The 23,337-nt window shown below is 43.2% G+C and overlaps 1 protein-coding gene across 1 annotated transcript in view; it reads left to right on the top strand.

Moving 5' to 3' along the window:
• The window catches only part of PKHD1 (PKHD1 ciliary IPT domain containing fibrocystin/polyductin), a 309,667-nt gene that overhangs the window by 141,997 nt on the left and 144,333 nt on the right, over window positions 1-23,337 (top strand). The window contains exons 41-43 of the mRNA XM_034766923.1: window positions 1,343-1,589; window positions 15,496-15,673; window positions 16,175-16,370. Of these exons, the coding sequence (XP_034622814.1) occupies window positions 1,343-1,589; window positions 15,496-15,673; window positions 16,175-16,370 (621 nt within the window). The remainder of the gene's footprint in view (window positions 1-1,342; window positions 1,590-15,495; window positions 15,674-16,174; window positions 16,371-23,337) is intronic.

The following is a 23,337-nucleotide window of genomic DNA, read 5'->3' as shown; positions in this document are numbered from 1 at the left end:
AGTCCTTTAAATTACTTTCATCCCTGCCTGCAGATCAACACATGTCTGCTAACCTGGGCCATCTTTGGGCCATAATTTTAGGTGGGAGCATTATAACTCCACCCCTAGTCAAATTGGTGTTCATTAGGATGTTTTTGAAAGTAGTCCTCAGTGTTCTGATATCACTGGTGGGCTGAAGCACGGGAGTCTCCTTACAGCCTTTTTTCTGCTTTGCCAGCCCCTTACTGCAGTTTGCTCACCCATGTCTGGGGCTTTGGGTGCAGATGCTGCACATGGATTCTCCACCTGGAAGAGCCAGGCTGTTAAACTGACAGCCATGAATGCTGCATAGATTTGAGACGAAGATGTTCTCCCCCCCACACACACCATGATTTAATTTTCCTATTTCTCTGAGTTTGGGACAATTATTCAGAAGCCCCATTGGGACGCAGGGATAGGGATTAACACATTCATTTGTTAATATTCCTTTTTCAGGTGGTAATACTTCAACATAGTGTTATATTCTGTAATCACTACAACACATCTTCATAGAATTCCAATGAGGTTGTACCTCAGGCCACCCTAAATCTTCAGTGAATTTTCCTGAGATAATGCATGGAAACAAAGAATTCGTCTGAGTTTTCAAGAGCTTCCCAAAGGCTCTTTGAAGAAAGTTCCAACTGCAATTACCTGTTAAATGTGTGTGTATGTGTAATTATAAACTATATTAAAAACATACACTTTCCTGCAAAAATGGTGAAAAATACTTCAGCAACGGAGATCAAAGGGCACCAGGGGGACAAAATCTGCCCCCAAAGTAACTTCAGCTGTGCAATAGGAAGGTCCTATATTAACAAACAGTGACTAGTGAACAAAAGTGCTATGTTTGGTTTGTTTTGGGCCCTGGACCAGGTGCAGGGGGAGTTATGAGCCTATTTGATTATTTTAGTTTGGGGCCAACCTACTGTTACTGCTGCATCTGAATCCGGTGCTCGAACCAAAAGACCTGTCAGAAGTAGGATACTGGACTAGGTGGCTCTTGGGTCTATGCAGTAAGGCCATTCCTATGACCATGCTTCCCGTCTGGTTATGATTCTTCTGTTTAAGATATTTAATTATTTAGTCAGTAGGTAGAACCAATAACATGTGACGTATGTGACCAAACACGCAACAGACCCAGGGTGTGGAGGTCTGCAGGTTCCCCTTTCTGTCCCAAGCAGCCATTTATCTGACAGGAAGCTGAGTTGAGGTTAACCCCTTGTTCACCGGGGGAGGGAGGAGGAGGGGAAGGTAGGTAGTGCCCCTGCACCCAGTCACACAAAGGTGTGATGTTGCATTTCTGAATGGTTGCTTGTTTCCCCAGGCGGATTTACAGTGAGAGCTGAACGGTTGGCATTCCTGAATTCACCCAACCAGGCATCATTCCCGTTTCCCCATTCGGCCATCCTCGAAGATCTGGATGGGTCCCTCACAGGACAGGAAGGAAGTCACCTTCTTGCTTCTATGGACACACTTGCAGCTTCCTGCCTGGCCAGTGCTAACTTCAGTCACGCTGCTAGGGGGAGTGTTTGTGGAAGGAACGTTATTTTTCACCGTATGTCTATTGGTTTGTAAGTAGCAAGTACATCTTTGCAAGATCAGGTCTGGCCTGGGCTTTTATGTTCCATATTGGGAAGAGGTATCAGGTCTGGGCACAGTTGTGGAACTAAGGAAGGCTAAGATTAATCCCAGCTCTGCAATGGCCTCTCTCTATGGTCCTAGGCAAATCACTTACCCTTATTATCTTGGTTTCTATATCTGTAAAATCCGAGCGTGTCCAAGGGGAAGGTTGGACCTTAAAAACCTGATTCTCGTTTATTCTACAGTCCCTTCACATAACTCTGGCAGTGCAAAGGAGCCTTAAAGTAGATGTAGTTGTAATTTATGCCAATTGTACAGCCCTTCACACTGTCAGAGTGGTGTAAACAGACCTTAGTGTAAATGAAAATCGGGCCTCTGTGTATCTCAAGATGGGCCCTGAAACTGAGGTAACCAAAACTAGTGGACACTTTTGGCCTAAATGACTTGCCCAAGGTCACAGAGTTTATGGCAGAATTGGGAATTAAACCCAGATTTCTGGTCTCCACTAGATATTTTTAGACAATTAAGAGGGCATCACAGGTAATGGAGGATTAAAGAAAAAAGTTTGAATTACGTTAGGTTCAAAACAAGGAGAATGTTCTTACAATTTTTTTCCCGAATTGCTCCCCAAGTGTGGATTGTTCTGAAGGTAATGACTTATTACACCTATCACTGGCAAACTCACTTCATTTCAGTCTAAGTCATTTTCCATGTTAATTTAATGAACTTTCAGTTTCATATAATACTATTAATATTGGAGCCAGCATTTCATGGTCATACAGGCTGAGCTACCATTGAATCAGCAGCCATACTGTTTATACGTGTACTAGAATTATAGAATCATAGCTCCCGTCTATACTTACCTCCGGGTCCGGTGGTAAGCAATCGATCTTCTGGGATCGATTTATTGCGTCTTGTCTAGACGCGATAAATCGATCCCGGAAGTGCTCGCCATCGACGCCGGTACTCCTGCTCCGTGAGAGGAGTATGCGGAGTCGACGAGGGAACCTGCCTGCCGCGTCTGGACCCGCGGTAGGTTCGAACTAAGGTTATTCACGTAGCTGAAGTTGCATATCTTCATTCGAAGTGGGGGGTTAGTGTGGACCAGGCCATAGGGTTAGAAGGGACCGCAAGGGTCATCTAGTCTGACCCCCTGCCAAGACGCAGGATTAAGTACGCTGATTTATTTAATTAACAAAAAAAACTTTACAATAGATTAATTTCTGGAATTCTATTTCAGTTGTCTTTTTCTTGCTGACACCATTAGGATGTATGTAGCCTTTCATGTCCCTGCTTCATAGAAACATAGGATTGGAAGGTGCCTTCTGTGTCATCAAATCAAGTCCCCTGCTAAGGCAGGCAACCCTGTTGTATAAACTTTCCTTCTCTTGCCATGAGGTGCTAAAGCACCTTGCATGGGGGTTCCCATCAGACCTCACTAGCTAAGCAGGGTTAGGCTAGGTCAGTATACAGAGTCTCCTTACCCAGCTAAGCTCACAACAGCTCCTATGCTCAGCATTGAGAACAGAGTTTGTAGTTCTCATCTTCAAAGCTATTTCTGGGACTGGTTCTAGCTCCCTGAGGGTCTTTCCTCACTCTACATGATTATGAATTCCCGCTACAGCAAGGGAATAAGCTGCTGGAGTAAAGGATACGTCACCCTCAAGGGTGAGCCTTTGTGTTTGTGGGAGACAAAGCTTTCTTGGTAAATCACCGGTGGCTTCACTCCCGGTAGCGCTTAGCGTTCCTATGATTCCCACCACCTCCAGACAGAAACGTAAAACCCATTTCTCTGACCTGACACCATAGACAAACCCAAGACAAAAACCTACTGACCATGGGGTGCGTAGAATTCAGTTAATGTATTAACTCTTTGAGTATGTCTATAGTGGAACGGCAGGTGTAATTCCCAGCTCAGGTGGATATCCCTGCACTGGTTCTGATTGAGCTAGCATGCTAAAAACAGCAGTGTAGCCACAGCGGTGCAGTGAGACAGACTAGCTGCCCCAAGTACGATCCCATCTGAAACCCTAGATGCATACTTGGGCACCTAGCCTGTCTGCCACTCACGCTGCCACAGCTACACTCCTATTATTAGCACGCTAGTGTGGGTATGTCTACCCGGACTGGAAATTATACCTCCAGATCCAATGCACACAAGCCCTTAGAGCTTGTAAGGTACTCAGATACTACAATGATGAATGTAGGATAAGGATACATAGTCTAGGTAGATAAGAGACCTGAGTGTTGTTTGTTGTTAATGTAGCAGCTGGCACTCTACCCTTTAAATCAACACTATACTAATTCCCCAGCACTGTGGTTCTGCACATGTCCAGCCCAAGTCCTCACCACTCATCCCTGAAGAGTCCATGGCACTTTTCACAGGAGTAGCAGAACTAACCCCACTGTCCCTGGGGAATTACATTCTACCTCTATGATTTCGGTTGATTATGTTGTTCTTCCTGGGCCAAATCTTTACACCAGCTCAGGAGATGACCCCCACTGACTGCAATGTGGTCTCGTGGTTACAGCAGAGGATTCTGAGTCAGGAGACCTGGGTTTTGTAGTGACCATTGCCACTAACATTGGGCAATCCAACCATTTTCTATGCCACTTATGCCCCCATCGAAAAAAGGGGATTATGATAATTAATAGAGCTGGATGAAGATCTTTCCTCCATATTTTGTATTTCTTGGATGAAAAATGGCTTCTCAACAACATGAAAATTTTCACACTAAAAAATTGTTTTAAAGATTTTTTTTTGACAAAAATAAGAAATATTCCTTTTTGTTTCCTTTTTTTCCCTGAGGGAGAGGAATCACTTCCTGAGCAGCTCAGGTGATGAACTATCTTTTGGAAAGCACATTCAGACCCTTTTTATTTTGTAACAGGACTTCTCAGCCTTCAGACATAAAGGTTCCCAATAGCATCACATGAGGCACTTAATCCAAAAGCCTTTAGAAATTCTAAATACGTTAGAGGGCAGGATGGTTCAGTAGTTAGGGCACTATCCTAGGACTGGAGACCTGGTTAAATTCCCTGCTCCTCCACAGATTTCCAGTGTGACCCTGCGCAAGTCACTTATGCCCAGATTTTTAACAGCCCAGAAGTTTAAATCTCATTGACTCTCAATGGGATTTTGGTTCCTAACGGCCTAAATGCCTTTTGAAAATGAGATTTAGGCTCCTAAATCAGTTAGGTGTTGCAATGCTGAGCATTGCAACACCTAAATACCTTTAAAAATCTGGGCCATAGCCTCTCTGTGCCTCAATTCCCCATCTGTAAAATGCGGATAATACCTTATAGGAGTGTGGTGAGGATAAATGCATTAAAGATTGAGAGGTGCTCGGGTAATATGGTGATGGAGGCCACATAAGTACCTAAAATAGATGATGTGTTGTCTCTCCTTGAGAATCACCCTCCAGATTAAGGTGCACAATTTACCCTCCCTATTCTATTATACTCTTCTCCTTGCCAGCCTGCTTCTTTCTTTGCACTGCAAGTGAAGGTGTGGTTGTAGCAAGGGTAGGAATAGCCATGCTAGCTTTAATCTAGCTAGCACGGGTCTCTCTAGTAGTGAAGACGTGGCAGCACAGACATCCGTGTGGGCTAACAACCCGACTACATACCCAGCGGGCTCGTACGGGGATGGCTAGCCTGCACTGAAGCCCCTGCCGCCACATGGTCACTACTATTGTTTCCCACACTGGCTATATTAAAGCTAGCATGGGTATGCTCACACATGCTACAATTGCGTCCTCATTTGCTGTCTAGATGTACCAGAAATGTAAATGAGAAACAGGCCCCATATTTCCTAAGCCCAGTCACATGAAGGGTCATGTGATTAAAAAAACCTGAGTACCCCTGTTATTTAGTTCTGCCTCCTGTTTGCTCCATAGAGAGGAAAATATATTGTGGTGGTGAGTAACAGTGTAAACACCTGTTTGGACCCCTTTACAATGTGCCAGTGGCATAAGGCCTATGGGTATGCCTGTGCTGGAGATGTGATTTCCAGCTTGCCTAGACATACAAAAAGAGCAGTGTAACTTCAGCTGCACAGGTAGCAGGGTGGGCTAGCTACCCCGAGTAGGTACGTAGGGTTCAGACAGGAATCTCTACGTTGCTAGGCCATCCTGCTGCGTGTGCAGCCATGGCTGCACTGTTATTTAGAGTGCTAGTTCGATTTAAGCTAGCGTGGGTACATCTGTCTGAGCCGGGGATTACATCTCTACCTCCAGCTCCAGTGTAAACATAACCTTAGTGTAAATGACAATCAGGCTCATAACAAGAGAGAACAAGGAGCAATGGTCTCAAGTTGCAGTGGGGGAGGTCGAGGTTGGATATTAGGAAACACTATTTCACTAGGAGGGTGGTGAAGTGCTGGAATGGGTTACCTGGGGAGGTGGTGGAATCTCCATCCTTAGAGGTTTTTAAGGTCAGGCTTGACAAAGCCCTGGCTGGGATGATTTAGTTGGGGATTGGTCCTGCTTTGAGCCGGGGGTTGGACTAGATGACCTCCTGAGGTCTCTTCCAAACCTAATCTTCTATGATTCTAAACTTCAGTTTCCTACCAGATCTCCTGTGTGTCAGACTCTTTCTAAAATGCTCAGGTAGAGGCAAATTTCTCACTTCAGCTTTGATGGACATATAGCTCCAATGTGCTATTCCAGTTCACCTCTTGTTGCTACTGCTGCCTATGGGCGCTGGACTGGTTACGGCATTTGAGTTGCTGGCAGCTAAAGGAGAAAAGTTGCTTAGCCAGACGTTACCACTACTGCTCGTAGAGGGAGGATACATTAGAATGGCTCTCTCTTAAGAAAAGTGTTCTAACACATGAAAAAAAAATCACTCCAGCTTTTTGATTCCCCCTCCCCAAGCCGCCCATCATTTCATTTTCTGTTTAGTGTACAAATCTGTACCATTTTCCAGTTTTGCTGTTTCAAGCTCGTTGCACACTGGCAGCAGTGCTGAAGAGCGCTGTCAGATGGATGTAAATAATTCAGAGCCTTCGTATTATTCATGTTTTAGAAGAAGGAAAAACATTTCCACATAGGAAAAAAAAAGTTGCTGTATAATTGCAGAACTGGGGGACATTTTCTGTAGCCTTCAGCTACATAGAAACTTCCCATGGAAATACTATTTCTACTCACTTTCACTAAACCAAAAGTCTGTAATCAGTGGGATCACGGAGTTGTGTGGTTTAGTGGATCAGGCACTAAACCGGGAGTAAGGAGACCTGTGTCCTATTCCTGGCTCTGCCATGTGGCCTGAGGCAAGTTACTTCCCCTCCCACTTTTTGGGAGAGGAAGTAACTTGTGTTGTCTATTTAGATTGTCTTGTCTATTTGTCTTGTCTGTTTAGATTGCAAGCTCTTGGGGGCAGAGGCTTTCTCTTATTCTATGTACATACAGTCCCTAGCTCAGTGATGCCCCAGTCTTGACTGAGGCCTCTGGATACCCCCAGAATATAAATGATAATAATGAATAAAAAGTGGCGGTGCACTTCTCTAACAGATATTCAGATCCCTCTTGTTCCTTCCAGTTCACAATGCCAATGGGTCTTGGGGGGTGAGCAGAACTAACAATTAATTAGAACCTTAGATCCCAACATTTATGAACTTGGGGAAAGTTTGAATCTGGCATTCAACGTTGCCCTTCACTACAGGTGGATGGCTTAATAGTTTAGGCTAGTTGCAGCAGGGGTCTTTGGCTCTTTCCTTTCCTTTCCGGCTAGCCTCCCTTCTCTTTCCATTCTTTCCAAGAGCAGGGAGTCAGCTGATGCCAAAGATACTTGGCAGCACTACTTCCCAAGGCCAGCTGCTAGCCTGTCCTCCAGTGGAATGTTCTCTGAACTGAGTAACCCTCCTCCATGGAGATCAAGAGCATCTTCTCTATGCTGGTTCCAGATCTCATTCTCCTGAGTGTGCACTACCAGCCAAATCACCATCATGTTAAGTTGAAAGAACATCAGCTTGCAGCCCGGAACATCAGCCCACATAGTGTGCATTCAAATAGAGTATAGGTCAAAGAGGCTTCATTCACAGGGACAGTGCTCTACAAATGGACTCGTCAGGGAAATATGGAGGGAAGTGAATAAGGGGTTACAGAGAATGAAAGATTAAAGTAAATATTTACAGCATGACCAGAGGATGTCTTGGAGGAAGGTGGATTGCATCCAGAGGTATTGAAGGTTGTAAACAAGAAAGAGGGAATGGTTTATGAGAGTGTAACTAGGAAAAATGGGAAGAAGTTGAGAAAGGAAAACTGGGAAGCAGGGACAATTTCCTCACAATGAAGTCTATTGGTCTTGGATAATCTCCCTGGAGAATGGTGAAAGAAAGTACTATCATTTGAATAATTTAAAACTGGACTGGGCAAAACACAAAAAATATACTGTAGGGAAGAATTCTGCATGGCGTCTCCAGGCATGATGTAGATGGCCTTCTAGCTGGTGGAATTTCCCATCTATGATCACACTACCACTGGTGCTTCCTCAGAGCCATGTAATGCAGGAGACAAGGTTTCTATCTGATCTGTTAATGCTGTTGGAGTGGATTGTATCTAAAAGGGGGGAAAGACCCTGATGGCAAATGTTAAGAATCAAACCCAGATCACTGGTGTCTTAGTGTAGTGCTGTAGCCACAAGACTATCCTCCTTTTCTTATGCAGCTAGACGTTTTCTAGTGCTATTAACGAAACACTCTAGAGTCTGGTCATCAGAATCTCACTCTGATTCCGTACTGTTGGAAATACGGTGTATTTTTGTTTAAAGAGAATGGATCAGATGCTCGGTTGCACAGCAATAAATGCAGTGACTGACATGGAGTTGCTTCAGATTTACCCTAGTGTAAAGAGATCAGAATTTGATCCTATTTGCCTGAATCTTGATTCAGTGTTTTTTGCTTTTGTGTCATGTTGATATTAACCCAAATGCACCATGTTTGCTTGTCGTGCTGTTACTTGGCAGGAGATATTAAGGAGGGAAGAGAGAGGTGAATTCCGCATGCCTTGAAAATGACCCTTTTTGGTTGCGTATATAAATGAATCCGTTCCATGGAGTCACTTTAGGGAGGTTGGGATCAGGATCTCAAATTCACAGCTGCCTGCTGTTCTACTGTGGGCCAAACTTAAGCCCTTAATATAGAACTAGTAAAGAATTAACCCCCCCACACACACGCACACAGACACTGCCATGAAAAAAATGGGGGAAAAGTGGCATTTTTTTTTTCAGAATATGTAGGGAGTTTGACAATATTTCAAAGAAAATCCAGTTTTGGCTTCTGAAAATCCCTGAAATCTTTGATTTTTTTGGTTTTCATTTTTTTGATCAATACCCAATTGAAAAATACCCACCCCCCCAAAAGAGGACATTTTTGCAAAAACATTTCTATTTTGTAAAAAAAAAATCATTATTTTGTTGTTACAAATAGTAGATGGTAGAATTTGTACCTGTTCTATCTGAATCTAAAACCCCAAGAACTTTGAGGGAAATATGGATCTGGAGCCAAACTTTGCAACCTTGATCCATATCTCTATAAAAAGAGCATTTTCTATCAAGTCCAGTTGAAATTTAAACTAATGTGTCACTTAAACTGCCCTGGAAGGGCTCTTTACATCTTTTAAAAATGTAATTGAAGCTTATAAAAGTCTTTATAAATCTACATGCGCGAAAGTTATTGAGTGCTGTGAAGAACAGCGTATGCCATGGTGTAGTGTTGAGTGGCTGCAGGCTAGATACGGTCGCTCAAAATGCCACTGCTAACCATATTATCTTGAAAATGTGAGTCCCTATTAATATTAAAATAAATTCTCATTAAAAAATTGTCATACTGTGATTAAGTGATTTTAAAAGTTTCTTCTCCTCATGCATGATTTTTACAAGAAGAAAGCATTAGAATAATCTCCATTACACAGCACCTTCCATCCCAAGGAATTCTAAAAATACTGAGCTGAGAAAACTTTATACAGTCCAGGAGTAACTTTGCAATTCACTCAGTTTCATCTGCCTCCACTGTGGAATTTTGAAAGCCAGGATTTTTGCCCAGCTCCAGCCTTGCAACTGAGCCTTTTATTGCTTCTCTCCTTTATTTTGCTGGAGAGGAAAAGATTAGCTCACTTTTTGATTACCTTAATTCCTAAATCTGGTCTAATATCCTCTCCTGTAGTGCATGCACTTGCTACAAACACAGCAGTCCTTGATGTGCCAGTGTAAAAGGAATCGTGAGCCCCCTACTTCCATGACTTCAAGAGAAGAGTTTAAATGATTACTCTAGTTTTGCTTCTCCTTTGATCTTTACTTATCTTGGTGCCTATGTGTGTACCTCTTCCCACGTCAAACACATGCAAAGCTACACTTTTCCACTCACTACACTGTTGCCCTCGGTACACACATCTTTGCTAAACACACACACTTATTCACACATACAGACGCCTTTCCTACACTTACACACACTCTTCTGTTAGCTTAAATTGGTCTCGTCAGGGGTCATGTGATGTGGTTTAGCTGGTGAGCATTTAACAGCTGGACGCTGGCTGTTCAATTAACAAGCCTACCTGTTTGAATTTCCTTCCGGTGTCCGGCTTGCTACACTGTATTTCTTCCATAATTGATTGGTCCTAAGATTGAATTGATTTTTAGTGTAATGTTCATGGACAATGGCAGGACGGCTGTGAGGTAAATTATGGCAGTCCCAAAATGCATGCCTCCAAATTTTCAGTGATTGCCTCAGTTCTGGATTCCCAACTTGAAACACCTCATGTCTGATTTTCAGAACTGTATTTCAGCATCTCTGAAAACCAGGCACAAAAGGCCTGATCCTTCTCATACTTATACCAGTGTAAATCAGGAGAATATCCACTGAAGTTAGGAGTTACATCATGCAAGGGAGATAAGAATCACATTCCCAGGCTTTGGACTTGGGTACACATATTTAGGCTAGGTCTACGCTACCCGCCTGAATCAGCGGGTAGAAATCGATCTCTCGGGGATCGAATTATCGCGTCTCGTCGGGACGCGACAATCGATCCCCGAATCGACGCTCTTACTCCACCAGCGGAGGTGGGAGTAAGCGCCATCAACGGGGAGCTGCGGAGGTCAATTTTGCCGCCGTCCTCACAGTGGGGTAAGTTGGCTCCGATAGGTCAAATTCAGCTACGCTATTCGCGTAGCTGAATTTGCGTATCTTAAATCGACCCCCCCCCCAGTAGTGAAGACCTGCCCTTAGTGACAATATCTAAAGGTTTTGAACCTCCACAATTAAAAATAATATATATATATATATTTTTTCCTGGGACCACCACCTAAACGATAAGAGTTTGCTGTAGTCATTGTTTGCATTTAGCCTCCATTTGTACAACAGTAAATTAGAGTATTGACACAAATGTTTGCAGCCCCATTTGAAGGGAGCTGCTATTTGATTTCCTGTTTTAAGGAGATGGATAATCATAATGGGTTATTTCACAAATGTACCAAACAGAATGCATTTAGAGATAAACACAGCGCCTGCCTCCATACACAGAGATATGGAGCCTTAGGATAAGAAAGCTAATGGTAAACATAAACAGGAGAGTTAATATTTGTTCTCCTTGGTGCTGTTGATTGGTTCAGCAAATCCTTCGTGGGCCATCTATGTTCAACAGCTCTACACAGTACACTTGAGCTAAATTACATAACAGTTTATACAGCCGCAATGGTAAATTGTGATTCAGATTGTAAAGTTCTGTCTCGTAACTATGCCATATTTCTAAAGCAAATTACTCCTTAATTGAATTACTCCACTTTGATATAAAAATACAGCACTGTCAATGAGTCATCCATTTTTTTCTGATACAGTTTGTAAAAGCTTCCGACTGTTTAAAGCAGGGGTTAATTTTGCATTAAGACCACTGCCTCCTGGTTTCTTTCAAATAAAGCCAGGGGAAGTTCAGGGAAAGGCTTTTTCTTTTGGTAATGAAGCTCTCTCATGTTAATGATCCATGCAGGCTCCCTTGGCTCCTTTGAATTAGAAATACTTGTGCCTGTGCTCCTCTGCTTCATTAACATTAAAGAGAGGTAGATTGGTGGCTATTTAGGGCACAGTGAAATTGTTGGCTATTTAGGGCAAATGAAAATGATGCTAATTGTGGCTGGTAAATTCCATTAGCGGTGTAGTCCCATTTTGGAGTTCCTTTGGCAAGGATATGAAAACAAGCACAGGGGCATCCTTTTGAAGGGAATGTGATATCAACTTCAGGGTTAACTTGTTTCAGAGTAGCAGCCGTGTTAGTCTGTATCCGCAAAAAGAACAGGAGTACTTGTGGCACCTTAGAGACTAACACATTTATTAGAGCATAAGCTTTCGTGGGCTACTGCCCACTTCTTCGGATGCATCCGAAGAAGTGGGCNGGGAGTTGGGGGTTGTTTTTCGTTTTGGTTGTTTGGAGCTTTTTGGGTGGAAGGGGTGTGAGTGTCATTCCTGTGGTGGGAAGGCCTTTCCAAAAAGGAAGGTTTTGCAACGTTTCCTGAGGACAGTCATACTCCATGTTCCCTGAATAGCCTCTGGAAGGTTGTTCCACAGCTGGATCACCTCAACTGGGAATGCTTTGTCCCCAGCTCTCCAACGCTTTGTCCTACTCTTCATTCAGATACTACCCCACCCACATGCACCCTAACCCGGCATCAGCACCAAAATAATCAAACCAGATTCTGGAAGGGTTGAAAAAGCCCTGCCACTTTATGCAAGAGTTAGTTTGTCCAAGTTAACCCTAAAAAGAACAGGAGTACTTGTGGCACCTTAGAGACTAACACATTTATTAGAGCATAAGCTTTCGTGGGCTACTGCCCACTTCTTCGGATGCATCCGAAGAAGTGGGCAGTAGCCCACGAAAGCTTATGCTCTAATAAATTTATTAGTCTCTAAGGTGCCACAAGTACTCCTGTTCTTTTTAGGGTTAACTTGGACAAACTAACTCTTGCATAAAGTGGCAGGGCTTTTTCAACCCTTCCAGAATCTGGTTTGATTATTTTGGTGCTGATGCCGGGTTAGGGTGCATGTGGGTGGGGTAGTATCTGAATGAAGAGTAGGACAAAGCGTTGGAGAGCTGGGGACAAAGCATTCCCAGTTGAGGTGATCCAGCTGTGGAACAACCTTCCAGAGGCTATTCAGGGAACATGGAGTATGACTGTCCTCAGGAAACGTTGCAAAACCTTCCTTTTTGGAAAGGCCTTCCCACCACAGGAATGACACTCACACCCCTTCCACCCAAAAAGCTCCAAACAACCAAAACGAAAAACAACCCCCAACTCCCAATCAACCGAAAACAAAGAGTAAATGAATAAAACCTAAAGAGAAAAAAACAAAAAAACCCACAAACCTTATCCCAGATTGAGTTTTTAGCCAAAACGGGAGAAATGCCAGTGATTCCATGAAGACAAGGGACTTTGCCATTGTTACTGATGATACATGCAAGGCACTCTCCTACTACGGTGATGGGCAGCAGTGCAAAACTGTATGACTGACAGATTGTATCCAGGCTGGTTTGCCCAGCCTGTATTTCCTGTCCACTTTTACACCTATTAAAGGATGCTAGTTGAGAGCTCCCATAGAAAAACTGCCTCGAACACCCAGTTGCCTGTGGAGTTTCAATATAATGCAGAGATTCTGTGAAAACAGAAAAACAAAAGTGACATGTTTCACTGAAGTTGGGGACCGTGGCCCTGAATCTCCTCTCACTTGCTGTGGTTTTACATCACTATTGCACCATTGGTTTCACTGGAGTTACTCCTGATTTACACTAGTGTAAATGAGAAGAGAATCAGAGCCTCTGTCACATGAGTACCCTCAGCTCATTCTGATAGTGCTATTACTCCTATGAAGGTTTTCCTCCGCACCTGAGCAGGTGTGAAAGTGCTCACAACCTATGGAAGTACTCTAGTGCTTGTTAGTTGCTTGCTTAATTAGTGTGACTACCTTGGCCCATCTGATGCCTACAAGGGGAGGTTTATTAGTAGTGAACTACCTATTGAACCCTTCTAAGCTCCTTCCAGTCAGTTTCTATTGTTCTATTCTCCATACTGCCCTCCACCCACTATCCTGCTGCTGAGTGTTCTGTAAAAGGCAATAATCCTGGGAAGCGGCGCGGGCCGAGGGATGTGCTGGCCACCCTCCCCGCAGCCCCCATTGGCCTGGAGTGGTGAACCGCATTCCAGTGGGAGCTGCAATCGGCCGAACCTGCGGACGCTGCAGGTAAACAAACCGTCCCGGCCCGCCAGCTGATTTCCCTGATGGGCAGCATGCCAAAGGTTGCTGATCCCTGATCTAAGCTTTAGAAACTTGCATGCACTAGAGAGAAAAAAAATGCTGGATCTGAGCAGCAGCTCCTGGAAAATCCAAGGGTTTGTTTAATGTTCAGCATGCATCTTCCTAAAATATCAGCATATACAAAATTCACAACACATCCACTTTTTCGGTCCTGCTAGATATATCAGGACCAAAATTCAGTCCTGGTGTAAGTCCAGTGAAGTCCTTGAAGGCTGAAGCACCTGACATTGGCACTGTTGGAAGACAGGATACTGGGCTAGATGGACCTTTGTTCTTACAATTTGGGGGACAATAAGGGGGAAGAGAGGGCTGTCCTATGGTAATAGCTGTTTAAAAGCTTCGGGGTAATCAACATGGGTGAATCTAGTAATTCCAGTTGTACTTTATTCCTTTTAGCACTGGAATTCAGTCATCTTAACTACAACATGTCTCACCCACATGAATGTTGTCATTATTACTGTACATTGTTGAGTAGTTTTTGATGGACTGGACTGGAGCTAGGTGAGAAATGGGAAATTAGAGAAGAAGTATTTTTTTTAGTTTTTCTTTGGATGATCAGATAAATGGTTCTATGAAATCATCACCTGTTTTGTGAGTTGACTAACCAAACAGTGGTCTATGATGCGATCCACACTCTCTCTTTCAAGTCTCTTCCTTTGTGCAGGAGCTGAAAAAGATATTTGTGAGCCTAAATGACATATGCTTCCCATTGTTTAATGGCCATTTTATAGATATTATTCATATATTTGCTCCCCCCCGAGAAGTTAACATTGTGGAAAGACATGTAATGCTAATGTGTTGCACTTATAGACGGTAGTGCTTTCCATCCAAAGATCTCAAAGGGTGGTAGAAACTCCAGTAAATTAAGCTTCATGAATTAGGTATTATCTGCATTTTAGAGACGGAATAACTGAAACATAGAGAAGTTAAGTGACAGAACTGGGAATAGAACCCATATTTCTAAGGACCCAATGAAGTCAATTGAAAGAATCCCACTAACTTCAGTGGGCTTTGGATTAGGTCCTAACAACTGAAAAAAACTGAGGTAATGTCCTAAATGTCACACAATTCGGATATAGTCTTGTTCTGGCTTTAGGAAATGACTGTGTAGAAGGCCTGTTAATCAACTGAATAATCTCTGGAGCTGGCTGGAAACAGGACTTCTGAAAAATGTTGAAGTTTTGGGAACTTGTTTTGATTCCACATCGGTCCTGTAGAAATTTTTCATGAAAAAACATGAGAGCGTAACAGAGCAATAGAGAGAGAGAGAGAGACCCAACCTGCACTAGACCGGCAGTTAGGGCGTGCACCTAGGATGTGGGAGACCCAGCACTCCCTGCTTCAGAAAGTAGGGTCTAGCAGATAGTGAACAGGCCTGGCTCTCCCACAGACTTTCTGTGGAACCTTGGACAAGTCACTTCACCTCTGTCTCCTCTTCACTCTTTGTCTTTCTCATCTATTTACAGTATGAACGCCTCAGGGCAGAGCCTGCACCCCCATCCCAGATAGGGCCTGTAGGCACTACTATAGAACAAATAAAATGTAATAATATTATTAAATGAAGGGTCTGAACACAGATGTAATGTATTTTTTCCTAGAAAAGAGGCTCCAGACTTTCCTTATAATTTAACCGTGACTGATAGTAATAATAAGACAACCACAGTCCATTATGTCTCTGATACTTTATCAAACCCCTATGGTTGGATGGCTCTGCTCTTGGACCAGGAGACTTACACACTGACTTTTGGTAACCCTTTTGTCAGCAAACAACTGCAGGTAATGCTGTTATTTATTTACTTATTTATTTATTTTATTTATAAAATGGCTTTTGTAATGGATGAACAGCATTCACCAAAACCATATCAAGGAACAAAGGAAGAGAAACCCTCCCATTGTTCTGGATGGGCAAACAAAGGAGGAAGAGTACTGCGTGCTCATAAAAGAACACAAGATAGTCTTCAGATCACATACAGTCATTCAGAGCACCTTTATGAAATTGCTCTGAGCTGGAAGAGCATTCTGGGCACTATTGGTGAATGTTCGCCCCGGTGCATAGGGCCAGAACAAGACCTATGCACCACTTAAGACCCACCAAAGCTTGGTCTTGATGGCCCATAATTTCTACCCATATTTTAATGTAGTCAAGAGGATTGATTTAGCATCCACTTCCCACATATCATACATAGTCTTTAACATTCTATGCTTCTGATACCAATTGACAAAAGAATGCATTACACTTCAAGAAAATGCATGTTCATTATGTTTCCCTCCATCTAGTACTCGGCTACGTTCGATAACTTCATTGCTGGGAATTACTTACTGGTGGAACATGAGAACCTCCCATCCTATGTTGAGGTCATGGTGTTCTGTGGGACAAGGCCTGGTCAGCTACTCCAGTCACTTCCTTCACATGATCAGAACAAGGGCTGTGACTGGTTTTTCAACAGCAAATTGGGGAAGCTAACCTATTTAGGTAAGTGCAATGCAAGTAATATATGTAACTTTGTGCAAATGAGCAGTGCTGGAGTGGCCAATCTGCAATTAAAGGCCCTGATCTGCAAGGTCTTAGGCATGGACATAGCTTTAAGTCAATAGGACTACTCAAATAACAAGTTACGCACATCCTCAAGTCTTTGCAGGGTCAGGGCCTTAATCTCTTAGTTATCCACAATGGAGGGTACAACATGAGCGTTGGCAACTGGTGCTTTGGAGGTGAAAAGGCTTTGGAGTCCATTATCAATCCCTTGAATCCCCCACCTTAAATGTCTTAGGAGACATTTGCTTTGAGTCCAATCCTGCACCCACTGAAAGTCATGGGAGTATTTTTTTTTTTGACTAAGGATTACTAATATGAAGAGTGGATCCTTACATTGTGAACTCTCAGTGGCTTTGTAGACCCATGGGTTTGAAAACATTGACTTTTTTAGAGATAATTTCTAAATATTGTGAATATTGACTGTTCTTTATTGTGATCACCAATGCCTGCTAATTTTGCAATTTGGCATTGACAAGCTCTTTAAAACCTGGGACTTTCACCCCTTTATCCTTTTCTCCAGCAAATCAGTCACTATGGTGCTAAATTCTGGTTGTGAAAGGAGAAGTAATGATTAGGACCATAATTAATAATGGCAGTACCGGAAGTCACTAGACCTCACAGTACCTTTTGAGAGGCAGCTATTCTCATTGATATTTCACACATAAGCTATATCTACACTGCAACCAGGGTGTAACTTGGAGCTCCCGTAGATGTACTTGCACTCCCTTTATTCCAGTTTATATGGTTAAAAACAGCCGGAAGAACACCGTGGTGCAGGCTTCAACGCTGGCAATAGACTCCCCCGGATAGTGTACTTCACGGTAGTGTAGACATACCCTTAGCTAAGCTAAAACACAGAGGGCCTGAATCTGACTCACCTAGACCCTTTTGACACTCATACAACTTCATTGGCTTTATTGAGTTACTTCGGATTTGCACTGATTTGATTGCAGTAAAACCTAGAGAAGTTAAGTCACTCGCCCAAGGTTGTGCTAGACATCTATCACAGAGCAAAAAATCTTGATTTCTTTGCAATTTACTAACAGTAAGGAGGGGGAAAAGACACATACAGCTACATGCAAATCTGAAGACCTATTATTTCAAGTACATATATGTCAACAGTTGGGCACTTTGGATACCCTGCATAAAATTTTCCCTGAAATAGGGAAGCCTGGGAAAGCTGAAAAACCGTGGCACATTTCTTGGCACGTTATTGACATTAAAGAAATAGATCTGACTAATGCTGTCAGCAATAGTGAGCTATGATGTACCATTTAGCACGCAGTAGTCTCAAACATAATGGTTACATTTCTATTCCTCCTTTCGTCTTGTTTTCATTCTGATTGTGTTGCAATTTGGACATGTTTTTTTTAATACAGGGAAAAAAGATTCACGTCTGGCATTCAAATGAATGAAAACATCTCCATCTCACATTTATAATCCATGCTGAGAACATTTGATTAGACTGCAACTAGTACTTTACTTACATTATAACTGGGAGACCACTAATATAATATTTGTTACTGAAAAGCTAACTTTGTGGTGAGGGAGAAAATCTGAAATGAATGGATTTGTAGTGTTGAGGTGCCACTTAATTGCTATCCTAAACTCTAGTGCACGTCTCTGGAAGTTAAAGTTACACAATTTCAAATAGAAAATAAGGCACACCTTTTTAACAGTGAGGATTATCAAGCATTGGAACAAAACTACACAAGGGTATGGTGGTTTCTCCAGCACTCAAAGTCTTTAGATCAAGTTTGGATATCTTTCTTAAAAAAAAAAAAAAAAGTCTCTAGCTCCATCACAAGTTATTGGACTCCATGCAGGAATCAGTGGGTGAAATTCTCTGCTCTGTGCTATGCAGGAGGGCAGACAAGATGGCCACAGTGGTCCCTTCCAGCCTTAAAATAGATGAATCTGTAAATTGAAATAGAGAGAACGACACTTTTGGTTTTAGCCCTCGGAACGCTCTGCTGTTTAACATTGTGAGCTGTTTTTTTATTTTTGTTACATTTAACTATATGAAATAATTAGTCAACTAATTAATCCAGTTTACAAGCTTTGTAGGATTCTTCAGCTGTCACTCACATCCAAGCCTGAGGCCTATGTTTAGTCTCAGTTCTCTTGTTCATGTGACTTGGTCTCCATGGCTACTGGCTGCATCTGCTGACACCCTACTCTCTATTTACTGCTTAATTAAGAATTTCACGCTCAGCCCTTATCTGCCGCTAAGAACAAGAACACACTGTTAAGAAATTCCAAATTTAGGCTGCTGCACAAGGAAAGCCTTTCTTGTAGGCCTGACTGTGTGGAGCCTCTTTAACTATTCTCTTGGCAACTGAGCTGCCACCCTTCAATCAAAAATCATTAAATGGGGCAGAGATAATGAGCATGTAGCATATCAAAAGGAGGATGTTTGCTTGTGCTAAGGAGGAAAAGCTGTAAGGGCCTATAAGCAGCCGCCACTTCAAAGGAAGAGGGGGCTGCCCCGTCAGCAGGGCTGATAAAGCATCATTTGTTCCTGCTTGACTTATGTAAAAGGTCTGGTATGTTAGAGTCCCGTCTTGCAGACGCGAGTCCGCGCTCTTGGTGCTCGTGTGTCAGCAGTTAGGCAGCTGGGCCCAAACAGCATCAGCCAGAGCATATAATCACTTGACTCCGTCTCGACAATGGACACTTGTAGGGGGTGGTCAGGGGGAGGTCCCTAGGATAATAGGAACACAATTATTGCAGCTGCTAGGGAGGGCTATAATTCTTCCTGGAGAAAGTAGCAGGCCCTCGCAGAGCTGGGGGAAGACCTTGAGTGTATTATTCATATTCTGACTTTTGGAAGCACTTTGCTGTACCGGTGGGGTTCCAGCAGCTGCTCATGTATCGCCTCTCTCTAATAATTGTACATTCTGTCAGGGGTCAACTTACTTTTGACCCTCTCCCTTTGTGCCAGTTAAAAGGCTTTTTAGGGCAAACTGTTGGGTCGTGGCAGGGGTGCATTAAATCCAAAATTAACGCCAGTAAATACGGATCAGATGCCAGCTCATTCAGAGGCAGGCTCCTAAATTCACACAGCCCTTTGCTCAGCCCCAATGGAAATTAAAAAAACGACCCAACAACTGGGAAGATATTGTTATTCAAAAAAGCCAAACAGCTGAATGAATCTGCCTCAGCCAGCATTGGGGACTGCTCATGTTCAGCTCAGATGCTCTCTATGCCCCCCTTGTCTGATCGGTCACGGAATTTGACCAGCATCCTGCAAACTCTCGTCTTCGGGGAATGAGGCTCTCTGACACAAAGGACGAGAAAATATAAGGTTGGGAACAAGGTGGTGAAGCTGCCCCGGTGCTTTACTTGTTTGGAAATTAGAGCGTGGAACAAACAATGCAGAAGACTCCTAATGTGGAGGGATTATAATTATAATGGGCGATAAGTAGAACCCACAGGATCCAGTGTTTCTGAGGCATGGAGGACGCATACAATGATCCTGTTAACCAAGGTGCTGACTGCGACCTACGCACATTAATTCTGTTAACTAACTCCCAGGCAGCCCTTTGAAAAAGGATCTTTTCAGAAGTTCAAAATACAAGGTGCTCACGAGCAGATTATTCCCCTCCGCTGCTGGGGGAAGAGGGTTATAGCCTCCTGTGCTGAAGGAATTTGGGGGCTACTCTCATCCATACCTCTGTAACTGTGCTCTTAGGAAAAAGAACAGGAGTACTTGTGGCACCTTAGAGACTAACAAATTTATTAGAGTATAAGCTTTCATGGACTACAGCCCACTTCTTCGGATGCATATATATGCTCTTAGGGTTGCTATGATCCTTGTGTACGTGGGAAGATGCTATTTTCCTCCAGGACATCTTGTGCCCCAAAAGAAGTGCTTCAAGAGCATTTGTGGGTCCTGTAGTCAATGTCTGCCCCCATGAAACACTAACCTACTGTGACACAGGCTCACATCATGACTGTGTTTTGATGCGACATCGCCACGTTGTGGCATGGTGATCTCATGTCACGGTGTGGGGAGGTAAATGTCATACTGGGGCAAACTCAGACAATGTCATCTTTAAGTCTGAGGTATTCTATGCAAGCTACAGTAATGACTTGTTTTGGACTGTCAGCTCTTTGAGACAGGGACTGTGTTTTCATTATGTAAGTGTACAGCAACTAGCAGGACGGGGCCGCGATCCTTGACTGGGGCCTCTGGGCAGTACCACCATATAAATAACCAGTGGAATGTATTTTAAAACCCTAGTCTTGTGAAACCCTTTGAAATTACAAAGTTGTTTTCATTTCGAAGAGTTCAAGGTGGAACCCTTTTTCATTTGTTGTTCAATTTTTATGACCTTTATATTATTATTATTATTATTTATTTATTAATTACATTTGCATTGTGGTAATGTCTGGGAGCCGAGTCATGAACCAGGATCCCACTGTGGGAAGCACTGTACACATACGTACAACAAAAAGATAGTCCCTGCCCCAAAGAGCTTACAATCCAGGTATAAATCAAAACATACCAGATGGATAAATAGACGGGTGGGATCAGGGAAATGCCAGGAAGCAATGGGACAGTATTGGTCAACATGATAGACAGTGGTCTCAAACTGACTGTTAGGTTTTTTTGCAGGCATTGTGGCAAAGGAGAGTTCAGAGGAGAAATTTGAAGGTGGATAATGAGGTGGCTTAGCAGATCTTTATGGGAGCAACTCCCAAACATAAGGGGCAGCATGGGAGAAAGAATGAAGATGCGTGTTTGAAAATTTAATTAGTGGGGAATGAAAGTGGAGGTTGACCTCTCAGTAGTGAATCAGAGATGATAGGTAGGGTGGGGATAGGCAGTGAAGAGCCTTGAAAATGAAGACAAGTAAGCTTATTAATTGAAACATTTTTAGTTGAAATATTTGTCAAAAACATGATTGAAACTTTATGAACATGGTTACTGACCTTTTTCATTTACTCCAAACCCATTTTCCAACGAACTTAATATATGGACCTTGTCTCCTTGAAGTCAATGGGACTACTCACATTTAAAGTTACACAGGATCAAGGCTTAGCATTGTATTGGTGCTGCATCAAACCAGGTTTGCTGTTTAATTAGTTTAAGCAACTTGAATTTCATTATTTTGATCGTTCTTTCTTGTAAATACCTAAAGTCTGATCCAAACTCCATTGTAGCCAAAGGGAGGTTTTCATTGATCTCAGCAGGAGAAGAGCAGGCCTCTAACGAGTTGTTCTTTACATGGAAAATTACTGTATAAGCAAAACAAAGATGCTTCATTCATATTCATTGCCCAAGTTTCAAGGGGCATTTTGGATGAAAGATTTGAAGTGGGAAGCTGGATGGCTCAGGAGATTGGTAACACAATAATAAGCCTTTAACTTCTAGCCAGTTTGAATTCAGACCGAGTAAGTAGTTTCCAAAGGTCACAGAACTATATGAAGGCTTTTCAGTGGCCTATATGTGAGGATATGATTTAGTCACGGAAGTCACAAATTCTGTGACTTTACTGGACCTCTGTGACTTTGGCTTCAGCTATCAGCGGTGGGGGTGGAGCTGGGGCTATGCATCCCTGACCCGCGGCTTCAGCCGGAGCCAGGGCTGTGTGTGACCCCCACCACCTCTTTGGCTGGGGCTTGAGTGAGAACTGCTGCTGTGTGCCCCTGCCTTATGGCATCGGCCGAGGCTGAAGCCAGAGTTGTCCCCCCTCCTCCGTAGAAGTGGGGCTGTGGCTGTCAGTCCCCAACCATGGGGCTCCAGCTGTCAAACCCCCCCCCCCCAGCCCTCTCTCCCCTGTTATTTTTAGTAAAAGTCATGAACAGGTCACAGCTCCCGTGAATTTTTGTTTATTGCCCGCGACCGTCCATGACTTTTACTAAAAATAACCATGACAAAATCTTAACCTTACGTCTATGAAATGAGTTGAGTGTTCTCATTTCAGTTCCTAGCGGACAGGTGCCCCAATCACTGACCCACGGAAAAACACCCTCACACACAGCACCAATTGGCAGCCTCGTTGGTAGCCTCAGTGGAGAGGCCAAAGAGTAAGTGGATTGTGGTGATCAGAAAATGAAGACTAAACCACACTCTTTCACTCTTAGAGATAGTCCTTGTAATTCTGGATTGATGCTCATTAATATTGCAGATTGAGGAAGCTCATGCTGCCTCAGTCTTTGCTGCAGCCATTATTAATCCATTAAGAGAGGAATCCAGTCTTGGTTTGCCACATTTTAAGGTTTTATATTGCTGCCCAGTTGTATCCAAATCCACATGATAATACAGTTCTGAGCAGGGCCAGCTCCAGGGTTTTGTCTGCCCCAAGCAGCCAAACAAACAAACAAACAAACAAAAAAGTTGCGATCGCAATCTGCGGCGGCAATTCAGCGGGAGGTCCTTCGCTCCGAGCAGGAGTGAGGGACCATGCGCCAAATTGCCGCTGAACAGCTGGACGTGGTGCCCCTCTCCGAAGTGGCCGTTCCAAGCATCTGCTTGGTAAGCTGGTGCCTGGAGCCGGCCCTGGTTCTGAGCACCATAGTATATAGCACCTTGTAGTAATTTGCCAAATATTCTATCTCCATCTCCCCAGCTTTGGAAGATCTGTCTCACGTGTAGTGCTGTAGATGCCTTATAGTTGAGTGTGATTTCTAAAAGTTTTGATGTTTCCCATGATCTATGTTGGCCCTATTGATGTTGAATGGCATGGTGTTGTTTCTTATTTGTAAGTCAGACTATTGGAGCATTTATCCTAGTTTCAGCACTTTCTAATAATCACAGGCAAGTTTTCTGTCACTATATAGCTGATGAAAGACTGTTTTGCTCCTCCTTCACATCAACTCAGAGACCTAAACCAGGGGAAGGAAGATGCCAGGAAGTTTGAATTCAAGAAGGCCTTTATGTATGATTCACAGCCCA

Source organism: Trachemys scripta, chromosome 3 (genome assembly GCF_013100865.1).
Source record: "Trachemys scripta elegans isolate TJP31775 chromosome 3, CAS_Tse_1.0, whole genome shotgun sequence".
Classification (NCBI taxonomy): domain Eukaryota; kingdom Metazoa; phylum Chordata; order Testudines; family Emydidae; genus Trachemys; species Trachemys scripta.
Note: the sequence above shows the minus strand (reverse complement) of the source record. Positions and strands in the feature narration are given on the sequence as shown.